This window comes from Botryllus schlosseri, chromosome 11 (assembly GCF_051294905.1).
Source record: "Botryllus schlosseri isolate E-star chromosome 11, Bs_hap1, whole genome shotgun sequence".
Classification (NCBI taxonomy): domain Eukaryota; kingdom Metazoa; phylum Chordata; class Ascidiacea; order Stolidobranchia; family Styelidae; genus Botryllus; species Botryllus schlosseri.
In genome coordinates this window covers 13,475,448-13,496,843 of record NC_137246.1, presented here as the reverse complement: position 1 = coordinate 13,496,843, position 21,396 = coordinate 13,475,448, and the positions used below count along the sequence as shown (strand labels likewise).

The 21,396-nt window shown below is 40.1% G+C and overlaps 1 protein-coding gene across 3 annotated transcripts; it reads left to right on the top strand.

The window, feature by feature from the left end:
• The first annotated feature begins 132 nt into the window (after window positions 1-132).
• Window positions 133-20,765, top strand: LOC145450157 (sodium-coupled monocarboxylate transporter 2-like). Of its 3 annotated transcripts, XM_080328655.1 has the most exons (15): window positions 135-398; window positions 6,205-6,328; window positions 6,474-6,577; window positions 11,882-12,070; window positions 12,135-12,200; window positions 12,705-12,824; window positions 12,902-13,056; window positions 15,671-15,811; window positions 17,880-18,098; window positions 18,396-18,508; window positions 18,566-18,723; window positions 18,810-19,009; window positions 19,078-19,181; window positions 19,257-19,414; window positions 20,304-20,765. In XM_080328655.1, the coding sequence occupies exons 1-15, from the start codon at window positions 309-311 to the stop codon at window positions 20,355-20,357; spliced, it is 1,995 nt and encodes a 664-aa protein (XP_080184781.1). In that variant the 5' UTR covers window positions 135-308; the 3' UTR covers window positions 20,358-20,765. The 3 variants fall into 3 exon arrangements, with proteins under 3 accessions (XP_080184782.1, XP_080184781.1, XP_080184783.1); XM_080328656.1 differs by lacking the exon at window positions 15,671-15,811 and having other exon boundaries at window positions 133-398; XM_080328657.1 differs by lacking the exon at window positions 6,205-6,328 and having other exon boundaries at window positions 352-398.
• Window positions 20,766-21,396: the final 631 nt, after the last annotated feature.

Here is a 21,396-nt window from a genome sequence, read left to right as displayed (position 1 = left end):
TTGCAGTTAAATCCGTGGAAAGCAGAGTTGAATCAATTACAATATTTAAATTCAATTACAATTAAAATTACAATTAATTCCTCGTATGTTTCAATTACATTACAATTACTGTTGAACATGTAATTAATTACAATTATAATTACAATTCAAATTACTTTTAAACAGGTAATTGATTCAGTAAAGAGGTGTTCTTTGACAACCGTAGTGACGTAATTGGCAACAATCTCAAGCTCTTCATGTTTCATTCCTGATATGTAGAATACCCTTTAATTAAAAAAAACTCGAACGTATTCGAACTATTCCTAATCATGAGTACTGAAAACTTCAAGCACATAATTTTTTTTCAAGCGACTGTTGAGAACCAAAGGTTTGAGCGAGTAACAGCGAATAGGCTACAGGTAAGTCGATGAAATGTAATCAAACGATTAGGCTACTCAGATCTGAGTCGAGATAATGAAATGTAGGCTAATTGGTAAGGCGTCAGCGATAAGGATGATACCGATAAGGTGCGTAAAATTAAAATGAATGCAAAAAAAGAACCTACTGATAACTAAGATTTACAATATTTTGGTTCGCATTTACATTTTCACTTGCTCGGAAACTGTTAGATTGCATTTGATGAACATTAGGGTGCGAAAAGTTTCTGGCCCCAATAAATTTGGCCAAGATTGGAGGTAAGATTGGGATAACATCTCTACAAATAGGTGATCAAGTTTGATGAAGCCTTGGTTGGAAACATGAATTTTATTTTGCTATTGTTGCAACAAGCCTCGGTACTGGTCAGAGATTATAAAAAAAACTTTGACCGTGGTGTAGGAAATGGTTCAGCACAGCTTTCAGAAGAGTTTATTTGCTGTTCATCCATTTTTGAAATAATAATATTTAGTTTAGCCCACTGGTTCTCTAACTTTTTTAGTCACGCCCCCCTTTATGCCAGTGAATATTTCGTGCCCCCCTTATCGTCATAGCACACAATCAAACCAGAAAGTTAACAATCCTTACTTATAGTTTGATGGTATGGAATGTTATGACTGTTGATGAGAGAATTCTCCAATACAAAATTCAGACTATACACCGAGCAACAACCATAAAACGGAGGTGAATCGGACCATGCGCAGAAAAGATTTCAGTTCACTGGAGCGTCGCGCCCCGTTCAGATGCTTTCACGCCACCCAAGGGGGCACGCCCCCAGTTTGAGAACCACTGGTTTAGCCTATATTGTAATTCACAAAGTTTTCTGTTGCTACTGAAGTATGGGAAACAGTTTAGCGTGACTGAATTATCTACTTATAACGTAGCACGCACAGAACACCGATGTAAATAGGCTAATTATTACATGTGGTGACTGTTTACTAAGCCCATCATCGTCATCCTGGTTCGTACCGGATTTTCACTGGTGCCACGAATAAATGATTGATGAAATGATTATTTTATGTTGTGATTGTCAGGTTTCCATGAAAATGTAATTGAGATTGTAATTGAGCAAAATTTTGATCAAATACCAATTACAATTACAATTACACAAAATAGAAATGCTTCAATTACAATTACAATTACAATTACATGAAAAAATGTCATAAATTACATTCAGCTCAATTACAAATTACAATTGATCCAACTCTGGTGGAAAGTTGCATTTATTTTTGAAAAAAGTTGCAGAAGTTGCATTTATTTTTGAAAAAAGTTGCAGAAGTTGCATTTTGACCACATTTTGCTCGGTTGACTAAAATAAGGTCAATTTTCCGGCTCAGCTCCCGAAATACCCGTAAAAGCCTTACTTCGGTGCTGATTTACGGTGTTTCAGTCGAATTTGGCCGTGTATTTCACCAGAATCGAAAATACTTTCATGAAAAATCGAGTAGGTTGAAAATGTTGCAAAAAGTTGCATGAAAAAAAATGACAAAAGTTGCAAAAAGTTGCACTATAAGATTCCTTCAAACAGCTTGAAACAGCATTCTACATATCTTACGAGTATTTAGGAAGCTGCCGGAAGCTGTAAAAAAAGTTGCAAAAGTTGCAAAAACTTGCCCTAGAACAAATTCTATAAAACTAGGCATTATCAGCCAGGGTTGATGGGATGCATGGAACTGTTTTTTCACCACCAGTCACAAGAAGAACAACATAATGAAATAACAACAAACAACAAAAGTCGGACTCATCATCCTCCACCAGCTCTACTGCTAACTCTGATCATGTGGGCGGAGAGTAGTAGCCTAACTATATAGTAATATCAGAGGTGGTCAGTAACGAAGTACTTCTACTTTTTCGAAGTACTCAAGTAGTTTTCCGCTACTTGTGGTATTTACTCAAGTAGATCTGATATCCACTACTTCTACTTTTACTTCGTAATATTTTGTGATCTACTTACTTACTTTTCGCTATTTTCAGTTTGTCAAGTAGAAGTAGCTCAATATTCCAATCAGGAAGATAGCCTGAGGAATTTCGGGGCTGTTTTCACGGAGCATCAACATTTAATTTTCATAAAAGTTCAGTAAAGCCCAGAATTTTCGTCGCGCTTCGCGCGCAGTGGATACGGAGTTACCAGTATGATTTCACGAAAGTACCGTAGAGTATAATTTAGGTAGCGGGTTGGCGTGATTCCGTTCACACAGGGATATCTAGAACTAGATATCTCTGCGTTCACACCACATTGTCGCCCTCCGCCCATATGAAATAATTCATCACAGTATATATGGCTCATCATATCGTTTGAAACTGATGTTCGCAATCTATTATTTACTTGTCATATCGTAATCTAGCATGTCCATGGCACGTCCTAACCTGGAAAAGCGGACTCTGACTTTTTTGTTAGTTTTAATGCTGTTTTAGCATACCGCCTTTGAAATTTTCTGGACTGAAGGCATGGAAAATGTGTTCTGCTTTTAGAAGTAGTATTTATGTTTTAGTTTCAATTCCCAGTTTCATATACTTTGAGTTATAATTAATATCAGTTCTTTTGTCTGGACAAAATACATGTTGAAGTAAAAAAGCAAGTGTAGCAATGCCTTTAATTTCCGGAAATATAGCTACACAATATGGCATTTTTACGGTCCACCATATTTCTATTAACGTTTACTAATCGCGCAAAGTGTTTACACCGTATCCTATACAACATCTCTGTATTGCTCTTCGACTAAACTACGGACTTATAATATGGGGGATAGCGCCTTACCATGCTATTTTCTAAAACGTGCTGTTCGAGAAAACAGAGGATAAGTATCGCATTTCCATAATAATACTATCATTTTCATCCTATGATGTGGACGAATGCTTATGCTATCGAAAATCGGATACCTGCTGGTATGCATCAATATGAATCAAGCTCTTAACCTTTCGCATACCTCAATTTGCACCTTTTTACAATCCGTGTGAATGAATTAGGATCGTTTTCACAACTACTTACTTACTTGAGTACTTTTAAAGTCGGTAAATTCTACTTCTACTTCAAGTAGTTTTAGGTTGCTTATGGAAGAAGTACTTCTACTCGTACTTGAGTAGATTTTTCCGTCGCTACTTCTACTTCTACTTGAGTAGCTTTATTGACTACTTTGACCACCTCTGAGTAATATATACAACTACCGAAATTATTGACAGAATTTATTCCAAAAATTTAACGACCAGATGCATATAGAAACCAGATTCATATAGCAACCCCCCCCCCCAGAAGTTGCATCGATTACCCTATGGTGGGATCAAAATCATTGTTTATTTGGGTGGGGAGGGGCTGAAAATGTGGTTTCGGTCCCGGTTACACAGCCACATACTCCTGAACCGGATCGGGACCACCTCTTGTCTATGAGCAAAGCTTTGCTAGTGTGACGTCATAACTTATTTTGAAATCCTTTGGTGGGCGCTAAAGAGTATCCGGAATTTGTGTCACAGAAATATGGTAACCCAAATCTATGAGCTCCTCTTGCACCCCAGTCCCGATAGGCAGGTCGGCTGGATCAACGGAGAATGGATCGGTCATGTAGGCACAGCGATCGCTTCAAAAAACTCAAAATGAACCCCACATGAAATAACTCGCTTCGGTAGAAAAAAAAACAGAATCTACACGCGTACCATTTGGAAGACCTTCGCGTATCACTAGTGGTACGCGTACCACAGCTTGGGAACCACTGTGATGGAGACTATACAATCCAACTGCTCTCAGCCGGTGTGCCGCGGCACACTAGTGTGCCAATTTGACTGCTCAGGGGTCCGTAGGAAAATGTGGCAATCCAGGTCTTCGCATAACAAGAATCAAGAAATTTAAATTTCTGAGTGTGGCATAATCGGTGGTTCTATTATTTTTACTCACTGAAGACAGGCAATGGACAATGCGATGCAGTGAGCAGATAGGTGGATGTCGAAACGACCAAGTACGGTCATTCAATCTGGCATCCCGCTTAGACTAATGCCAGTGTTCTATCTTTATCTTTCTGTTTAGCCTTCATCGCACTTTTCGTTTTCTTCCTTGGATTGGTCCTTGATCTAGTCTTCCTCTGGACTTTTAATCAAGTCGCTGTCAGCCGAATGCCAGTGCTCTCTTTACATCTTTTATTTTTATGCTCTCTCGGTCTTTTTATTCTCTTACATGGATTGGTCCTTGATTGGGTATTTTTTTGGATTTTCTATTATAAAGAAGCTGTGAGCGCAGCGACGTGGGGGAGGAGGAAGTCAGATAAATCTGCGACGCCACTTAACTTAATGTATCGGATGACGAGGAGGAACCTGTAAACCTCAAACACTTAGGAAGGGATTCTGTAGTCGACATCGAGCCCGTGGCGCATTTGTGTTGCAGCGATTCAAAGCAACCGCTACGTTACTCGCCACTCAGGATATTCGAAGTGCTATTGGGGCCGACTGCCGAGATTAATTTTTCTCTATGAGAGGGTGCCGCGAGGTCAAAAAGGTTGAGAACCACTGCTATACACAACAGTGTTGGGATGACTCGAGTCACTTTTTCGTATGACTTGACTTGACTCGAGTCACTTTGCTAAAATGACTTGACTTGACTTGACTCGGCGTATCAGAAATGTGAATTGACTCGTGACTCGGAGCAAAATTCCACGAGTCAATTTCAAGTCATCAAGTACTCGGTGTCGATAATAATCACTGTATCTTACATATGTTCGGATTGTTCGCGCAACGCTGGTGTAACCCGTGAGAGCGACCAATCAGTCAATCATCGCGCGTTTTACTGAGCCTCCATTGTTCTCCCACATATACATTGATCGCAAACGAAGTGATCGAAGCTTACAGCCTACTTTATCGTAAACTATAGTATAGTAAAGTAATTTAATAGCAAAATGTCTATTTCTGTTTTGTGTCCTTAACTTAACCAAGCCTCTTGTTTTATTGCAATTAAATTCGAAAATAGTTTATATAGTCCTCAACAATTGGCGCAGGCTCGAATTGTATCATATCAATTTGCAAATGGGTACTGTATTGCATCTTATCAATTCGTTTCTCTATTCTCTATTTTGGCTGGTAACTATAAACTGAGGCTGTGCAATTACTTACGTATTTTATTAGTTATACTTATATGTGAGCGATACAGCGCCTTACTAGCGTGTATATTTAACTCTATATACGTTCATCGGTTCAAAATCAATGACCACTCGATCTGTATTTCAGACAGCTAGCAAAAAACAATGACGTAATCACACCTCATACCTCGAAAAGGCAATTTGACTTGAATTGTGACTTGACTCGTGACTTGACTTGACTTGACTCGACTTGACTCGAGTCACCGCTGAAAATCGACTGACTTGACTTGACTCGAGTCACCTTCGAAAAATGATTGACTTGACTTGACTCGATTCAAAATGTGCAGTGACCCGAAATGACTCGTGACTCGAAGGTAGTGACTTGATCCCAACACTGATACACAATCGATCCAACGTCCACAGCCCATGAAAGAGGAGCGAGAGAAGCAGATTGTTTCGCAGTATACAGATGCCCATTTTACTCTTCCATCTGATACAGCGACAGTTCTCGCATTTCAAGTCATGCCTCACAGATATCCTACCACGACTATGTAGCTATACTATTACGGCGATAGACGTCATTACGTGATAATAACTGTTATAAACAGTTCACTCGTTATATAGTTGAACTGTTAACAATTTCGGCATCCATGGGGCTCATATTGTTCGTTTATCCTAAGGAGGGTACACTAATGTTTTCATAACGGGTGATCCGGTTTTTCGTTTAATCCAGATTTACGTTTACACATATAAAGTCTTTGGAGGTGATACGCAACGTTATATGCCCGGATTGCCGATACCTATGCCTGAAAACATCAAAGAAAGCTTCAAAGTTCTGGATTTCATCCTATTTTTTGGTGAGGGAAGAATCCCATGCATAACTAACATGCGGTAATCACTATGACGTGATTAAATGCAGCAACTTATCTCTATTATTAATGATGACGCTTTTCGGGTGTCAGCTGAATCTTTTAAACAGGTTTCCCATGTTATGATTTGTAGGTGTCGTTGCATTGTCTCTCGGAGTTGGGAGCTTTTTTGCCTTTCGGGATCGGAAAAAGAACTCGACAGACAATTACTATTTTGGAGAGAGACAAATATCGCCGGTGCGTATGAAATGAATGTTGAATGCATGGCATACGTGAACATGTCGAAATCATGGAAAGTTCTGGCTCGTAGTAACATAACTTTCATTAAAGCTCGATGTGAGCACGATCGTGAACATGAGCCTACAACATTAATGGTAACGTTACCTGTTAATTTTAAAAATTGATACCAATCGAAAGATGCCGCGGTATGAATATTTATATTATTCTGCTCGTGGTCGCGGATCCCTCCTCCCCTCAGCCTTGAATTTTGGATCGTAACTGATTTTGGTATCGTGACACTAAAATGCCGTCCGGAATAACGATGCTCACGAGCAACTGAGCAGTAGCGCGACGAGAGTGCGAGTGTGGGTGCTCAATGGCTTGCGCAACAGTGGGCAGTACGCTTGTGGACCAGGACCACGAGCAGAATAAAAATTTTATTTTCGTACTCAGTACCGCGTTATAGCTTTCGATTGATACCATTTTTTAAATTTCGACAAGCCAATCTATAAATACTGCTGTAAACTGCCTTAGATGAAATGGCGAGAATGCCGTAATCCAATCTCAGTGAACCGCGCGTTTCGGTTGTGCACACACAGGGCACTATGGTAGGACAGTATGGTGGTAACGGTGTAGCTTCTTAACCCTTTATGAAATTCCTGGAACGTATGAAATCTTACTGAACTAGTTGTCATTAGTCACAGTACGTTTGGCGTCATTCGTAATATTGTCAGTGGACAACCGAGCAACCGGGCAACCGAGCAACCGGAATATGATCAGAGTCGGGAATGGTGCCGCATAACAATTTGCACAACTCCCAGCCCGGCATATCGACAGTTAATCGATGAGCTGTACTGATAGACGAAACATTCATTTCGTTCATATCATGTAATTAATAAACTGTCGCTTACTAACTCTGTAACTCTGCATCTCGACTGAGAGAATATATTCATTAATATTATTAGTAATACTGACAAATATCCTTGCGTGACTCCGGCCTTGGAGATTTCAGTCATATCGGGTCCACCAGTCTATATCATGTAATATATATTCAGACAAATATATAAACCATGACATTATTGGAAGTGTATGTTTGTGAACATTACCTATACTTTATTTCATTTCATGGTTGACAAGCCAACAAAGTTCTCGCCTGGGACGATGGGGTCACGTCCATTTCTTACGTCCAAATAGATTTACACTGACGATACGTAGAAGTGCGAACAGGTCTATATAGGTACATATATTAGTTTTCACCATATTGCCATACGTCAGTGGTTACCAACCTTTTTCATGTCGTGAACCCCTTTGGCTCGAATTCGAGCCAAAATTCCCCGCTTGGAAAAGTCAGCCCGTTGATTAAAAAGGTCATTTTTCCGCGCAAACACCTGTTAACTGAAGAATAAGACGGACACTATAAAGGTTTGCTTCAAGAAGGGCCGTAAAAACACTCCATCGACCTCCAATTGACCTATTGGTGCCAATCAACGCAACTTCTGGAGGGTTTCGCTCCACAGACTCCCCATATTATTTCCATTGATACAGACAATTCTCAGTAAAACAAATACATACGGGCGCTTTCGCAGCGAGCTAAATCCGTTATCACGCGATTCGTAGATGTGGCCTTGTTAACTTACAACTTACCCATTTATGTTTGTCGGCTTACCATGCACCGATCGCTAATATACTTACTGAGGAAAATCAGTACGCATAAATTTACAGGTCGCAATATTTTTCCAAGTTTATGTCTGAATTCAATTAATAATGTTGGTACTTCCATATATAGCATACACTTGATCAGATTTCCTGCTGTAGCTGATGCGAATGGTGTCTATGGAAATTTGGGACACCCATACCACACAGTTGAGACTATTAATGAAGTTTCGGGTGGATCCGCACATTACTTTGTTCAAGCATGTTGTTATTCCGGGACCTCCGGGACAGATTGTTGCTATATAAACTACTTGAAGGATTCCAAATTCGTATTTCTTGACTGGGTGATGTGTTTTCCTGTTCGGATCGCATTTGCTCAGATTTCAAAGGCAAAACTGTTCGTTGCCGTCATTTTGGAGCCACGCAGTTACATCAATATCTACTGCTTCGGTAGGCTAAACATGTGCCGGTCATTTTGGATTCCATAGGTGTTATCACTAGGGCGATTTGTTTTTGACCTAAAAAACTGAAGATTTTGACCTAAAAAATCGAAATTTTGACTTTTTTTGACCTAAAAAAATGAATTTTGACCAAATTTTGACCTCACGTATGCAAATGAGGTGTTTTCGCACATAATGTGAAAATTGTACTATTTATCTTCATTTCTGGTTGGAACTGTCTGTCCTTACGAAGTATTTTGACCTGAAAACACTTTTTTGTCTTGAAAACTGACAAATGTTTACATGAAAAAACTAGTATTTCTACGAAATCTGGCCCTATGGAGAATTCCAGTAGTTACATCACGAATTATGGTAGAAATAATTTAAATTTGTTGTAGTACAACGAAAGATACTTTCCTACATTCTCGGGTAGAAAGTGTCTGTCCTTACTAAGTAGCGTGCCAAGAATGGAGAAAGAACGTTCAACAGCAGCAGTTGTAGCCTTTTTGGCTGACAACACTGAAATTGTGCGTACACTGCTGGTGACACACCGTGTTGCTTCATTTTGAAAATGCTATCTACATCACAATTTTTTATCATGCGATTCTTGATATAAGAACCATGCAATGCCCACGCAGTCTTGCTTCAGTTAGGATAATGAGGCACATTGACCAAACACCACGTCAGCCTATTTGTTTCATTTGAATGTTTATGATTCACAATGAGTAGACAATGGGCCGTCTACAACGGTAGGCCTATAAAGTAGGCTACAAGCTGTAAAATGTCAAATAATAAGTTCACCGACAGTGCAAAATCTACGATACAAATGAAATGCAGGTTGCAAAAAAGTTTCAACTTTTTAAACAATTTTGACATTTTTTGACCTAACGCTACAATTTTGACCTAATTTTGACTTTTTTTGACATGTCAAAAAAAAATCGCCCTAGTTATCACCGATGATCTTTCTGGGAGCACACATCGCGTAGTCGCATATGTGGCGAAACGTTTACATGTCGTGATGTGACCTAACGCGTATACATGTGTCTAATGGTCCCACACTAGCCTACTATGCGCAACTATAGACTTATGCATCTCTACGGCCCCAAGCATCCTTTCATGATTGCGAAAGGACTGTTTGACTCAATTCTGCCTATCAAGCCTATTTAGTGCGTTATTTTCTGCATTTTTGTTTTTAGTGACACTAAAACGCACGAAGCGCGCAAATATATATATCCCAGGTTAAACGAATTGGCTCAAAAATAGGCAATTTATTGGTCATTAAAAATACAAAAGAATTTGAGGCATGGTCCCTTTCTCCCTCTGGCTAATAAATATAGCACAATAAATTAGTTCGCCACTTTCCGTTTTGGCCACATTGCACCGAGTTTAGCATGTTTTTTCTCACTCGGGTAGCTGTTCACTAAAAATAAGCAAGTTCATTTGGGATCACTGTGACTCGAATCTATGGCGTTGGAATGTTTTGTCACTATATGAAAAATGCTGACTTGAAAACAGACATGGGGTAATCGCGATTAGTAATCGTAATCGATTACGACGATTACAGCATTTTCAAGTAATCGTAATCGCAATCGATTACATTCGAAAAAATCCCGAAGTAATCGTAATCGTAATCGACTACTTCCAATATTTAATCGATTTCTTTGTGAAAGAACGATTACTTTTTATTTGTACAAGGACTGTTACATAAACTGAACACTCGTGAACAAGGAAGAGATATTATGCCAGTTATTGAGAGTGTAAACGTCTGATGTTCAAATGCTACTGGTCATTATTACGTCAGAGGTAGCCTATTAGCTTTGCTCGCCTTTGCGTAAGAAGTGTCTGTCCACACATAGTAAATAGATATTCGACGTACATTAGTGCGAGTGTAAGAAGACCCACCGTGCTGTATATCGGGTTATCAATACATTTCAGACACCACTACCTCGTAACAGGATAATTAATCACCTCTCAGCCTAAGTTAAAATAGCAACTTTTTTATTAATGTTTGGTTCTGCTGAGTTAAACTATAGAATGTAATAGTTCTAATTCTATAGTTAAATGCAGTTTCACCGTTGCTGCTTGGCGAGCAGTAGGCCTATATGGTACGAACGTACACCAGACAAAGGTTTGAAATTTTGTACTCGTCAAATAAAACAATACGGTTTCCACAACGAAGCAATAAAATCAACAGCTGCTAATATATATCATAACCAAGCCGTTGTTTTACCGTTTTCGTAATGGAAGCTTGCATTACATTATCTGCATCAAGTTGAAGGCAGAATTTTATGTTCACTTTCTCGTATTCGCTATTTCACAATTCTTTATTGAACATTTGGACCTGCCGCCATAGACATCGGCTTATATACCATGTTAGCGTGGGTTGTAGCTATAGAATCAGGATCAAAACAGCAAACGTTTCCTCCGCCCAAACATTGGTCTTGGGCCCCCATAGAGTAGTCAATTATGAAGTTGAAGATTAAATTTAATCAATAATATTGGTAATTGCATTATATTGCGTTTTTAATCCTATTTCAGCGCCCGATGGCCAGATTTACCAGGGGGCGCGTAATTCATAATTATAACATCTGGTATCTTGGAATAATTACTTTATTGTATGTTGTTAATTCGTGACCTCCGGATGGACACATTATCTTTTGAGTACCCTCCAACCACGCTCCCCGCCCTATTGGGGAATTTGGGGTGCGGCAGTTATGGACCTGGCAAGAATGCAAAGCGTTGTGTGCGATAAACCGTTCAGAATGGGCAATGGGTACATTATGACGTAACAAGGAAATGTCCCATCTTTTGTATAGACAGTTGTTATATCATTAGGCCTTTTCAGCGCAATCCATGTATTGTCTTCCAATATAACTATTACGATGCAAAATAAATGTAATTGTGAGTAATCGTGATTACTTTTCCAATGTAATAGTAATCGTAATCGACTACTTCCTGATTTTGCTGTAATCGTAATCGTAATCGTAATCGTAATCGCGTGATTCAGAAGTAATCGTAATCGCAATCAATTACATTCATGAAGTAATCACCCCATGTCTGCTTGAAAACAAGATTAATACTTTCACTAGAGGCCTCGTTGTGATAAATTCTGTACGGTGTTTGTTCACTTAGAAGAAATTTGGTTGAGTGCCATCGCGGCACAGTAGATTGATATTCATATCATTCTTATAAACTCAGTAAAACTGATTGATTACGCATAAATATTTAGGTTGCAGTCGCCATTTCCATATCGGTTTCCTTTGTATCTGCTGTAAACATGATCGGCGTACCCGCAGATGTCTATCTTCACGGCAATGCGTATGCTTGGACACCAGTCTCCATACTCTTGGCGGACATCATAGCCGTTGTCTATCACGTTCCACTGTTCTATAAACTGAAAATCTTGAGCGTGTTCGAGGTATAACAGCCGATGTAACATGGATTAAATAAAGTGACATTGAGAATACTTCTGACAATTACAGTATCTTGAGATGAGATTTCACAGATCGGTGAGAATGCTCGTGTCTGGACTGCGGCTGATGAGCTACGTAAGTAGTCTACCATTCTACGTGTGCATGTCAGATATACAGAACTATATTAGAAGTGTACGAACCGCGGTTGTTGGGATTTTGATTCGATCAAGTTTAGCAATACTTAATCTTGATCCGATTCGCAATCTGTTTTCGTCCATTCGATAGCTTGATGCAAAGATATCCTGTACTCGCTGAACCATCAATGGACCGTCTCGAAGGTCATTCACTGACCCCACTCTGACAAGGCATTAACATTTTTCAGTGAATAAGCGGTGAAGAAATGCTGCGCTGCAGAAACTCGTAAAATATGACGAATTATTGTTCGATTACAATGCAAAAGTCTTGTAACATAGCATAACCTATTTACACGTGCTCCCCATCATGTGGCCTACATAAGTCACATACCGGTACCTTCGTTATGCGATGGAGGTTAATAGTTGAAATTTCGTTATATCGGATCGTGGTGTGCAATGAAATCCCTTTATCTTAAAGGCGAGATTGAATTTGGGATATTTCTAGGCATTATATCTGGCGGTTGCTACATTTCTACCAGCCCTTGCGTTGCACACAGTCACTCCGCTGGATTTACGATGGACCATCGCTCTAACAAGTATGATATGTACCATTTACACGACACTGGTACGTATTGACAGCTAAAATACATTGCACTATATACATTCAAATAATAGTTCATCGTGGTGTTGTGTTTGGCACAGGGTGGAATGAAGGCAGTTATTTGGACCGATGTAATGCAGGCGATTGTGATGATCGTAGGAATGGTCGTGACGTACATAGTTATGGTTCAGTCGCTTGACAGTATGGACGCGGTTTCGGAATCTGTGGCTAGAGGTGGACGGGTGACGATGCTAAAGTAATATATTGTAAACAACAAGCTTTTGGAAGTATATAAGTGTATACTTCAATATAACAATAAATAAATATTGCTAAATGTATTCCACTCAAAGCCGTTCGACTGACTCTCATCAGGAGCGAACGGCAGTAAATGAGGTCAACCAAATTTGAAATACAGAAATTGTGTTGTCGTTGTGACGTAATAATGACAAGTACACAGAAGCGCGAACCGCAATAACAAACGTACAGTTACGGTAAAACAGGCGAATTCCGCTATATGTTTGACCGTAACTGTAGCCTACGTTTGTTATTTCCGTTCTCAGGTCAGTGTAATTGTCCTAATTACGTCACAATGACAAAATTCTTTCTATGTCTGTTGATTGCATTTTTGCAAGGGCGGTGGTCCCCATAGTAAAGTCAATATAACTTACACTAAATCGTGCGCAACACGAAGAAAAATTTCAGGTGGCATGAATCTGCTCGAAAATCATATTGTTTATGTTGATTTACGAAAAAAATTTGAGCCTTCAAAATCCCTGATATTTAGGCACATTTTAGAAATTCTCCCCGGAAGCATTTTTTTCAGTGGAATTCCGGACATGGCCTGGAAAGTCCGGACTTACGGCAACCCTGACCTTAAGAATATATTGTTTGCTGCTATATTGTAAACAGTCCCGCGTATAAGACCCTGAATTCATGAACTGATACACGCATTAATGTGATGAAATAGATAAATTCAATCTCTGTTCCACAATCATTACCAATTGTTAGGGATGGCACGAAGCCGTAAAAGGTTCTGTTTCGTTTGACCACGAACTTGTACATAAGGGGCGTACATGAACATATGACCGTATGTGACGTCACCATGTTATTTGCAACATAGACCGTTTTTTGTTTGCCTATCTGCACCCCTGTCTGTAAAAGATATTGCCGATTGTCAAGCTTACGAGTACGCCCGGTGTGACTGGAGCGCAATGTCCAATCATTGTCTTATACTTATAACTAGGGCTGGGCAAAATCGAGTACCTGAGTGATTCGATTCTGAATCACGTAAAATGCTTCGAGTCGAGTCGAGTATTCGAGTATCACTCATTATGATGTCACAACAGAATGTACTATGCCAAAGTTCAAATATCTACCTTTTATGCCACCACGCATAACATAATGCCTGCGACCCGTCACATTAAATATACTTCGGTAATTTTTTGACCATACCGACTTCATTGCCCTTCTTGACAATGTCGTGGAACGATCATGACTTCGAAAATGTGTTATTTCCAGTCACGATCGTAGCTTTGTACTATGTCTATTATGCTATAGCTTGTTATGTGCTTGCATTTGACATTTGCAAGCTCATAAAGCCTGTATCACGCCAAAGCAAGCTCGGTACAGGCTATTTACAACAATAATTTTTACAGTGTACGACGCGGCCAATCAAGGTTTCAAGGCTTCCTCAGTGGAAATATTATCAAAAATAGAATTCTCGTTAGTTAATTAACTTTCAGTTGCGAGGAGCGTATAATTTCAGTACTCGAAAAAATCGTCTTTTACTACTAGACTAAAATCATTAAAATTAATACTCGATTCAGATTCGAGTACTCGAATCATTGTGCCCAGCCCTTCTTATAACTAGGGCTGGGCAAAATGATTCGAGTACTCGAATCTGAATCGAGTAGTAATTCTAATGATTCGAGTCGAGTAGTAAAAGTCGATTTTTTCGAGTACTGAAATTATACGCTCCTCGCAACTGAAAGTTAATTTACTGACGAGAATTATAGTTTTGATACTATTTTCCACTGAGGAAGTAGTGAAACCTTGATTAGCCGTGTTTCAGCATACCAGGCACAGTACAAAGCTGCGAACGTTACTGGAAATAGCACATTTCCGAAGTCATTATCACTCAAAAAAATTGTTAAGAAGTGAAATGAAATCGGTATGGTCGAAAAAATACCAAAGCATCTTTAATGTGATGGATAAATGGCATTACGTTCTTTGTGGTGGCATAAAAGGTTCATATTTGGACTTCGACATAGTTCATCCTGTTGTGACGTCATAATGAGTGATACTCGATTACTCGACTCGACTCGAAGCATATTACGTGATTCAGAATCGAATCACTCAGGTACTCGATTTTGCCCAGCCCTACTTATAACATCTTGTCGGTTAAATTTTGTTATGATCCTGGGTCAATTTCCGGCCCACAGCGACCCTTATTCAAACTATAAGTACTGATGGGCTGCTCAAATAATCTATTGAGACCAGGACCGATTTTGCACCCCAGGACTCGGATCTCACTTATATAGTTTCATCGGGAATGACCAACCTGCTGTTGTGCGGGAGTAGAAGTTGAACTCAAGGAACTTCGATCAAACATCCTAAACGTATTGTAAGAGTCTGTAATTTCACGGAAATGTTCACAATGTTGACCTTCCAAGGTTCGTCTGGGAAACAGAACGTTTGCGCTGTCCCCACTAACAATACTTTGACGTTGATAATTGACCATCGTTGTGTGGCTGATTCCCACAGCAAATCGTTTTGCACCTGTTCATGCGTTTATGCGTTTTGAGTTAATGAAAGCCTTACTCGAGGTCTTCACACTACGCACCATTATATTATGGTATTTCCAATAACAGATTCGATCTAGACCCAAGAGTGAAATACACGGCTTGGAGCATGTTCTTCGGGCAGTTCATCAATTCCTATTACATCTTGATTTGCAACCAAGTGTCCGTGCAAAGGTGGCTTTCATGCCGAAAAATACGAAGCGCGAGAATGTAAGCCATACTACGAATAAATTTAGACCTTTATACCAGTGCTTTGGAGCCGGAGCTAGGAGCCGGAGCCCCGAAGCCGTGCATTTTCAGCGGAACCGGAGCTAGAGCCAGAGCTCTAGATAAAATTCAAGTGGAGCCGGATACGGAGCTGGAGTCGGTTGCTTGAAAAGTAACTCCGGCTCCGATGTGTATCATATAAGATGCTATGCCACTACTAATGGATGAATTCACATATTTTCACGGTAATCGTTCGTAAAATTAAGAATTGTTGCCTCGTTTGCAACACCTTTTCTAGCTAACCATGTTCAATGTTCATACATTGGTTATGCGCCAAACCTGAGTAGGCTGTAGTACAGTGTACATGTGGCCGTAATTACTGTATTATGGGTATTAGTCACACCCGCAATTCGTCATCAGCACAACAGCGATTGGCCAATTGTGTGGTTCGAAAAATGATGATCACCATGGATGTAACAAAACGGGATTGATGCTTATTTGAACTGAGCAATTTACCTAATTAGTAATGAGACAAATATATAAGCGATGCCAGAGGATAAAAACGTGACCTTGCTGCACATGTTGATTTGGAGACGTACATGCCGCACGCCGAGAAACACCGTCTCATTTCTGAATTGGACGAGCCAATGCACGTTCTTTGTTGATAGTTTTTTAATCGTAGCGCGAAATTGGACATTGTGTTATTGTCTATGCCTACGAATTGAAATTCATTCCAGCGCATGGTCGTTTACTTCAGAAACGATTTACCAATGTAGACTGATGGGAAATGCACCGAAGCAGTCCATAGCGCCATTACAGGTCACATACAATTGTCACGATGCGAGCAAGTCAATGCGATGTGCGAACCCCCTGCCCCTGGTGTTGGATGTAAGAGGGCAATTTGTAATCCAATTTGTAATCATCAATTTTGTGTATTCATTCTTGTCTACTTGATTCCCTCGTATTCTTAAATTGTCGCGCAATGCCACTGGCAATCTTATCGTTTTATTCGTTACTGACTTGTACAATGCACCACGTCGAATTAAGTTGTCAAATATTGATGCAACTCCATATTCTCAGTGGTACCAATTCTGAGTTTATTCGATTCGTTTGATGGGGAACCATCTATATTCCAGTAAACTTGATAGACTATAGCGCACAAATATCTAATTTCAAACCATTGGTTATTTGGTAGAAAGTGGAATTCTGCTGATAAAGTCACGACATGGGCTCATATCTGCAGTTGCACTTGAATAAATTGCCCATTGCAATATTAAATTAGACCGTACGCGTAAGTCGTGACGTTACGACAGGCGACATGAAGTATTTATCACGTCACAGGACTTTGTATACCCACACAAAATGACGGTTCCTTGCGACGGCTACAACCTAACCATTCGTTAGCCGGAGCAGTGGTATCAATGAGCTCCAGAGCTGGCGCCGAAGCAAATTTATGATAGAAGAGAGCTCCGGAGCTAGAGCTAGAGCATTTTAAAATTTACGACTGCTCCAAAGCCCTGCTTTATACATTGATCAATTGCTCATATGTTCTGCGGTTATCAAGTTAAGACATACGGGAGCGAGACGAATGCACAAACGGGTTTGTGATATCGTCAGAGGTGGTCAGTAGCGAAGTACTTGAAGTAGATTTTGCCAACTAGCATTACTTTTTAAGTAGTTATGATTTCAGATTACTTCTACTTCTACTTGACAGTTTTCAGTTCTGTAAGCAAAAATAAGCGTAGAATACCTACTCACTTACTTACTTGTAAATCACCACTCCTACTTCTACTTGAGTAGAAATTCCAGCGTTTTTTCTACGTCTACCTGAGTAGCGACGGTGACTACTTTGACCACCTCTGGATATCGTGATAGCTCGTGGGGTTCCAAGATATGATGCATGAAATATATATTGTTCGAGTTCAAGTTGCAATACGTCCGGTATAAGTAGCCTACTTATTGTCCGTGGATAATTTATTCTTGCGAATACTACTTTGGTGTGTCGTGAATCGCTGTATTGTGTAAGTAGTTTAGTTAGAAAATCCAATATATTGTCTGTATTTCTTGCCAGAGCTACTGCAACGAGCATCGTGCCACTGGCTTTGATGAATATATTTACTGTGCTCATTGGGTTGGGCGTCTACGCATTTTACGAAGGATGCGATCCTCTTTTGATGAAAAGGATAACCAAACCAGACCAGATCATTCCATACACCATAGTCAAGTTGTTTAGCGACATTCCCGGTATGGTTGGATTGATGGTTTCAGCAGCATTCAGTGGGAATCTGAGGTAGGCGATGCATTTATATTCGTTTCGCTTATTTGCTATAATTGTAAATGCTAAAAGCATCTTTAAGTGGAAAATGTGCTATTATGACAATCGCTGTTTTGAACTCCTTGCTTCGAAAGTCACTAATTTGAACCGGAGTTTGTTCTGATACATCGGTTGTGAAAACGAGCTCGTCTTATTCCTTTCTTTACCCGCCTACATTTCCAAGTATCGCGGCTAAAAACAATCAATCGTATTTTGCAACTAGTTTGCTGTGCTTACACTGCTGGGTATCAGCGTGTGCTCTCTTTCCTGCAGCACCGTTTCTTCGGGAATCAACGCCGCAGCCGCAATGATCCTATCCGATTTCGTCGTCATCTGGTTTCCAAGAATTAAAGAAGATAGAAAAGTATTGTTAAGCAAAATCATCAGTAAAAGCGTCCCTCCACTCGGTATTTATATTAGTGATGTCTAAGTCAGTTTTGCAGCATTTTCATTCGGATCACTGGTGATGATATTGGCATATGGAGTGTCTTTTACTTCCACAACAATTCTTTCGGTCGGAGTATCAGTTACTGGACTTTTCGCGGGGCCGATTACTGCAATCTTCATGATGGGAGTGTTTATGCCCTGGATTAATTACAAGGTTAGTAAATTTATATTGGGAAGTGGTAGTTTGCATTGCCTTATGCAACTAATGAAATCGTCACATGCTGTCAATATTTTTGGCAGAGTGTCCTAATTGGCTGTACAATTGGTTTCCTGTTTCTTTGTTGGATACAAATATCAGTGTTGGTGTTGCCTGTTGACACAACACGATGGGAGCCGCTACATCTCTCAACAGATAATTGCACCTTTCCTCAGCAAGGCAATTGGACACTGCCAATGAATTCTACCGCGTGTCCGATATCTTCCAGCGATAACCGAACGATGTAAGCATCAATATTTAGGCATTCGCTATAAATGTGTAGGATGCTACACTATCGACTCTATTTTTTAGAAGCGCTCTCGGTAAAAGTCTGTTTGCAATATCTCCGTACTTGTACGGAATATTCGGAACTGTCGCGTGTATCATCATGACGCATATCGCGTCACTTTTCATTGGTATGAATGACCAGCAAATAGATCTTGATTTAGAGCGTGTACTGGTTGATGTAATTGGCGACGACTTTGATACAGGTTTTGAGAAGCCGTCTGATCGGATAAAGCGCCTTGCAGTACCTCTATGCAACTGGCCAGGAATTTATCCACGATGCATGCGGCTACACTTCGATTTCAATAAGAATCGAACTGAAACGGGTGAAGATCTCGCGGAGAACGACATGCACATCACCGATGTACCGAAACTCTCTTGACATGATATCAGGCGTCCTATGTGTTATGTTCGTGCATTTTACGTTGGTATCGTTTGTTTCTTATTTGTCTAGGATTAGTAATTACCGCCAATCATTATTTCCTCGTGTGTCGTGCTTTGTATTTATACCCTGTGTTCTGTTGTCTCGTGGTCTTTTCATTTAACTGGACTCTGGATCGTGTCGCCTGCCTTGAAGTTATTCTGCTGTTAATATATACTGATTTCGTATTGCAACCTCGTCGTATTTAGTTATTGTTCAAACAAGATCAAGAACATAACAATTGGTGTCAGAAGTCGGATTCAAAGTTTTTCTGCGACGAAGATAAAGCATGGATTCAGGTACACTGAAGCTGCTCGAGAAGCAGCAGGCAATGATGGCGAGCCTACATGAAACAATGGCAATCAAAAAGCACAGCGTAAAGAAGAGCTGGAGCAGCAAAATGCTCGGCACAGAGAAGATTTGGACCAACAACGCGCACATCACAAAGAAGATATGGCACAGCAAAAGCTGCAGCACGAGGAAGCTATATCGCAATTAGCGCAGAGGTTGAGTCCCGGTGCGTCAACATCTGAAGCTACCGCTCCCAAGTTTGATTCTTTCGTAAAATCAAAGGAGAAATGGGACCAATATCTGCAACGATTCAACCATCACCTTGCAACTTACGGCATTTCCAACATGGAGAAGAAAAGAGCGTGTCTACTCTCATGGGTCGGACCTGAAACGTACTCGCTCCTACGTAATTTGTTTGGTGCTGCTGATGTCAGTGCGCAAACCTTCGACGCGTTGACTGAGAAGTTGTCTACACACTTCAAGGACTCCATTCATGTGCAAGCACTACGTAGTGTTGAATTTTTATGCGTCTCCATTCCAGACTCGTGCAATAATTCTAATCGCGACTCTGACTCCGACTTCAGACGCCATGTAATTCCAAATCGTAACTCTGACTGCGCCTCCCCGAATCCGCAATATTGAAATTCACGATTATGACCACGACTGACGACTCACTCACTTTTGCAGCAGAGGCTAAAACTTCGACTACGGCTGTTACTGAAAACTGTGACCCTACCGACGACCCCCACACTATGAAATTATATTCCCATTAGTAGTACAGAGTATTTTACTGCGACTCAGGCTCCCGACTCTTCCCAAAAATTCCCTCAATGTTGCCAATTAAATTGTGTGACTCTGGTTTAGATTTTCCCGAGTCGAGACGCAGACTCCCTGACCCCGATTCCATGGATTCAGCAAACGCCAATTGTGAATTGTAAGAAATGTAATATAAATTTTAATGATTGATAAGTCATAAGCAAATAAAAGAAAATGATAGGCAAGACTGCAATTTAAAAGTACTTTCAATGTCAATCTTTTATGTAGAACTGGAGTTCGCGATGCATGGGCGTGATTTAATCATATGCATATTTTCAGTCTCCATTTACCACAGAACATATCGAATACAACCAGTCGCACAACAGAAAATCGTACTTTAAGACTCGAATAAGCGCAGAGAGCACCAAGAAGCAGTGAAACGCGAAGAAAAATCATTTGGTCGATAAGGACACCCAATTGCCCCGTTTTTAGTACGTTGTAGTCTCTCATTTACGGCTCGCGGCGATCTCCTTATATTTCAATGCCTTACTTATAGTCTTGGACAGTTCTGAAGTCCACTATTGAAGCAGTATACTTTTACAACAGGTATTCAGTGATACATGGTTTATTCCGCTCCATTTCGTTAACAATTCCACTCGTAGCAGCGACGTAACCCTATCCTATGTAAAAGCGATGTACACCTAGCTTCTCATACTTTACCAAATCGAAACTGTAAATAAAAGCAAGTATAGGGTAACTAGAGCAACCGTTCTATGTATGTGGAACTGGGTTGATGATTCAGTTGATACGATGCTCGATATGGAGCGATCACTGCATCAAATAAATCCATTGCCGTTATTTATGAAACGCGCTTCTAG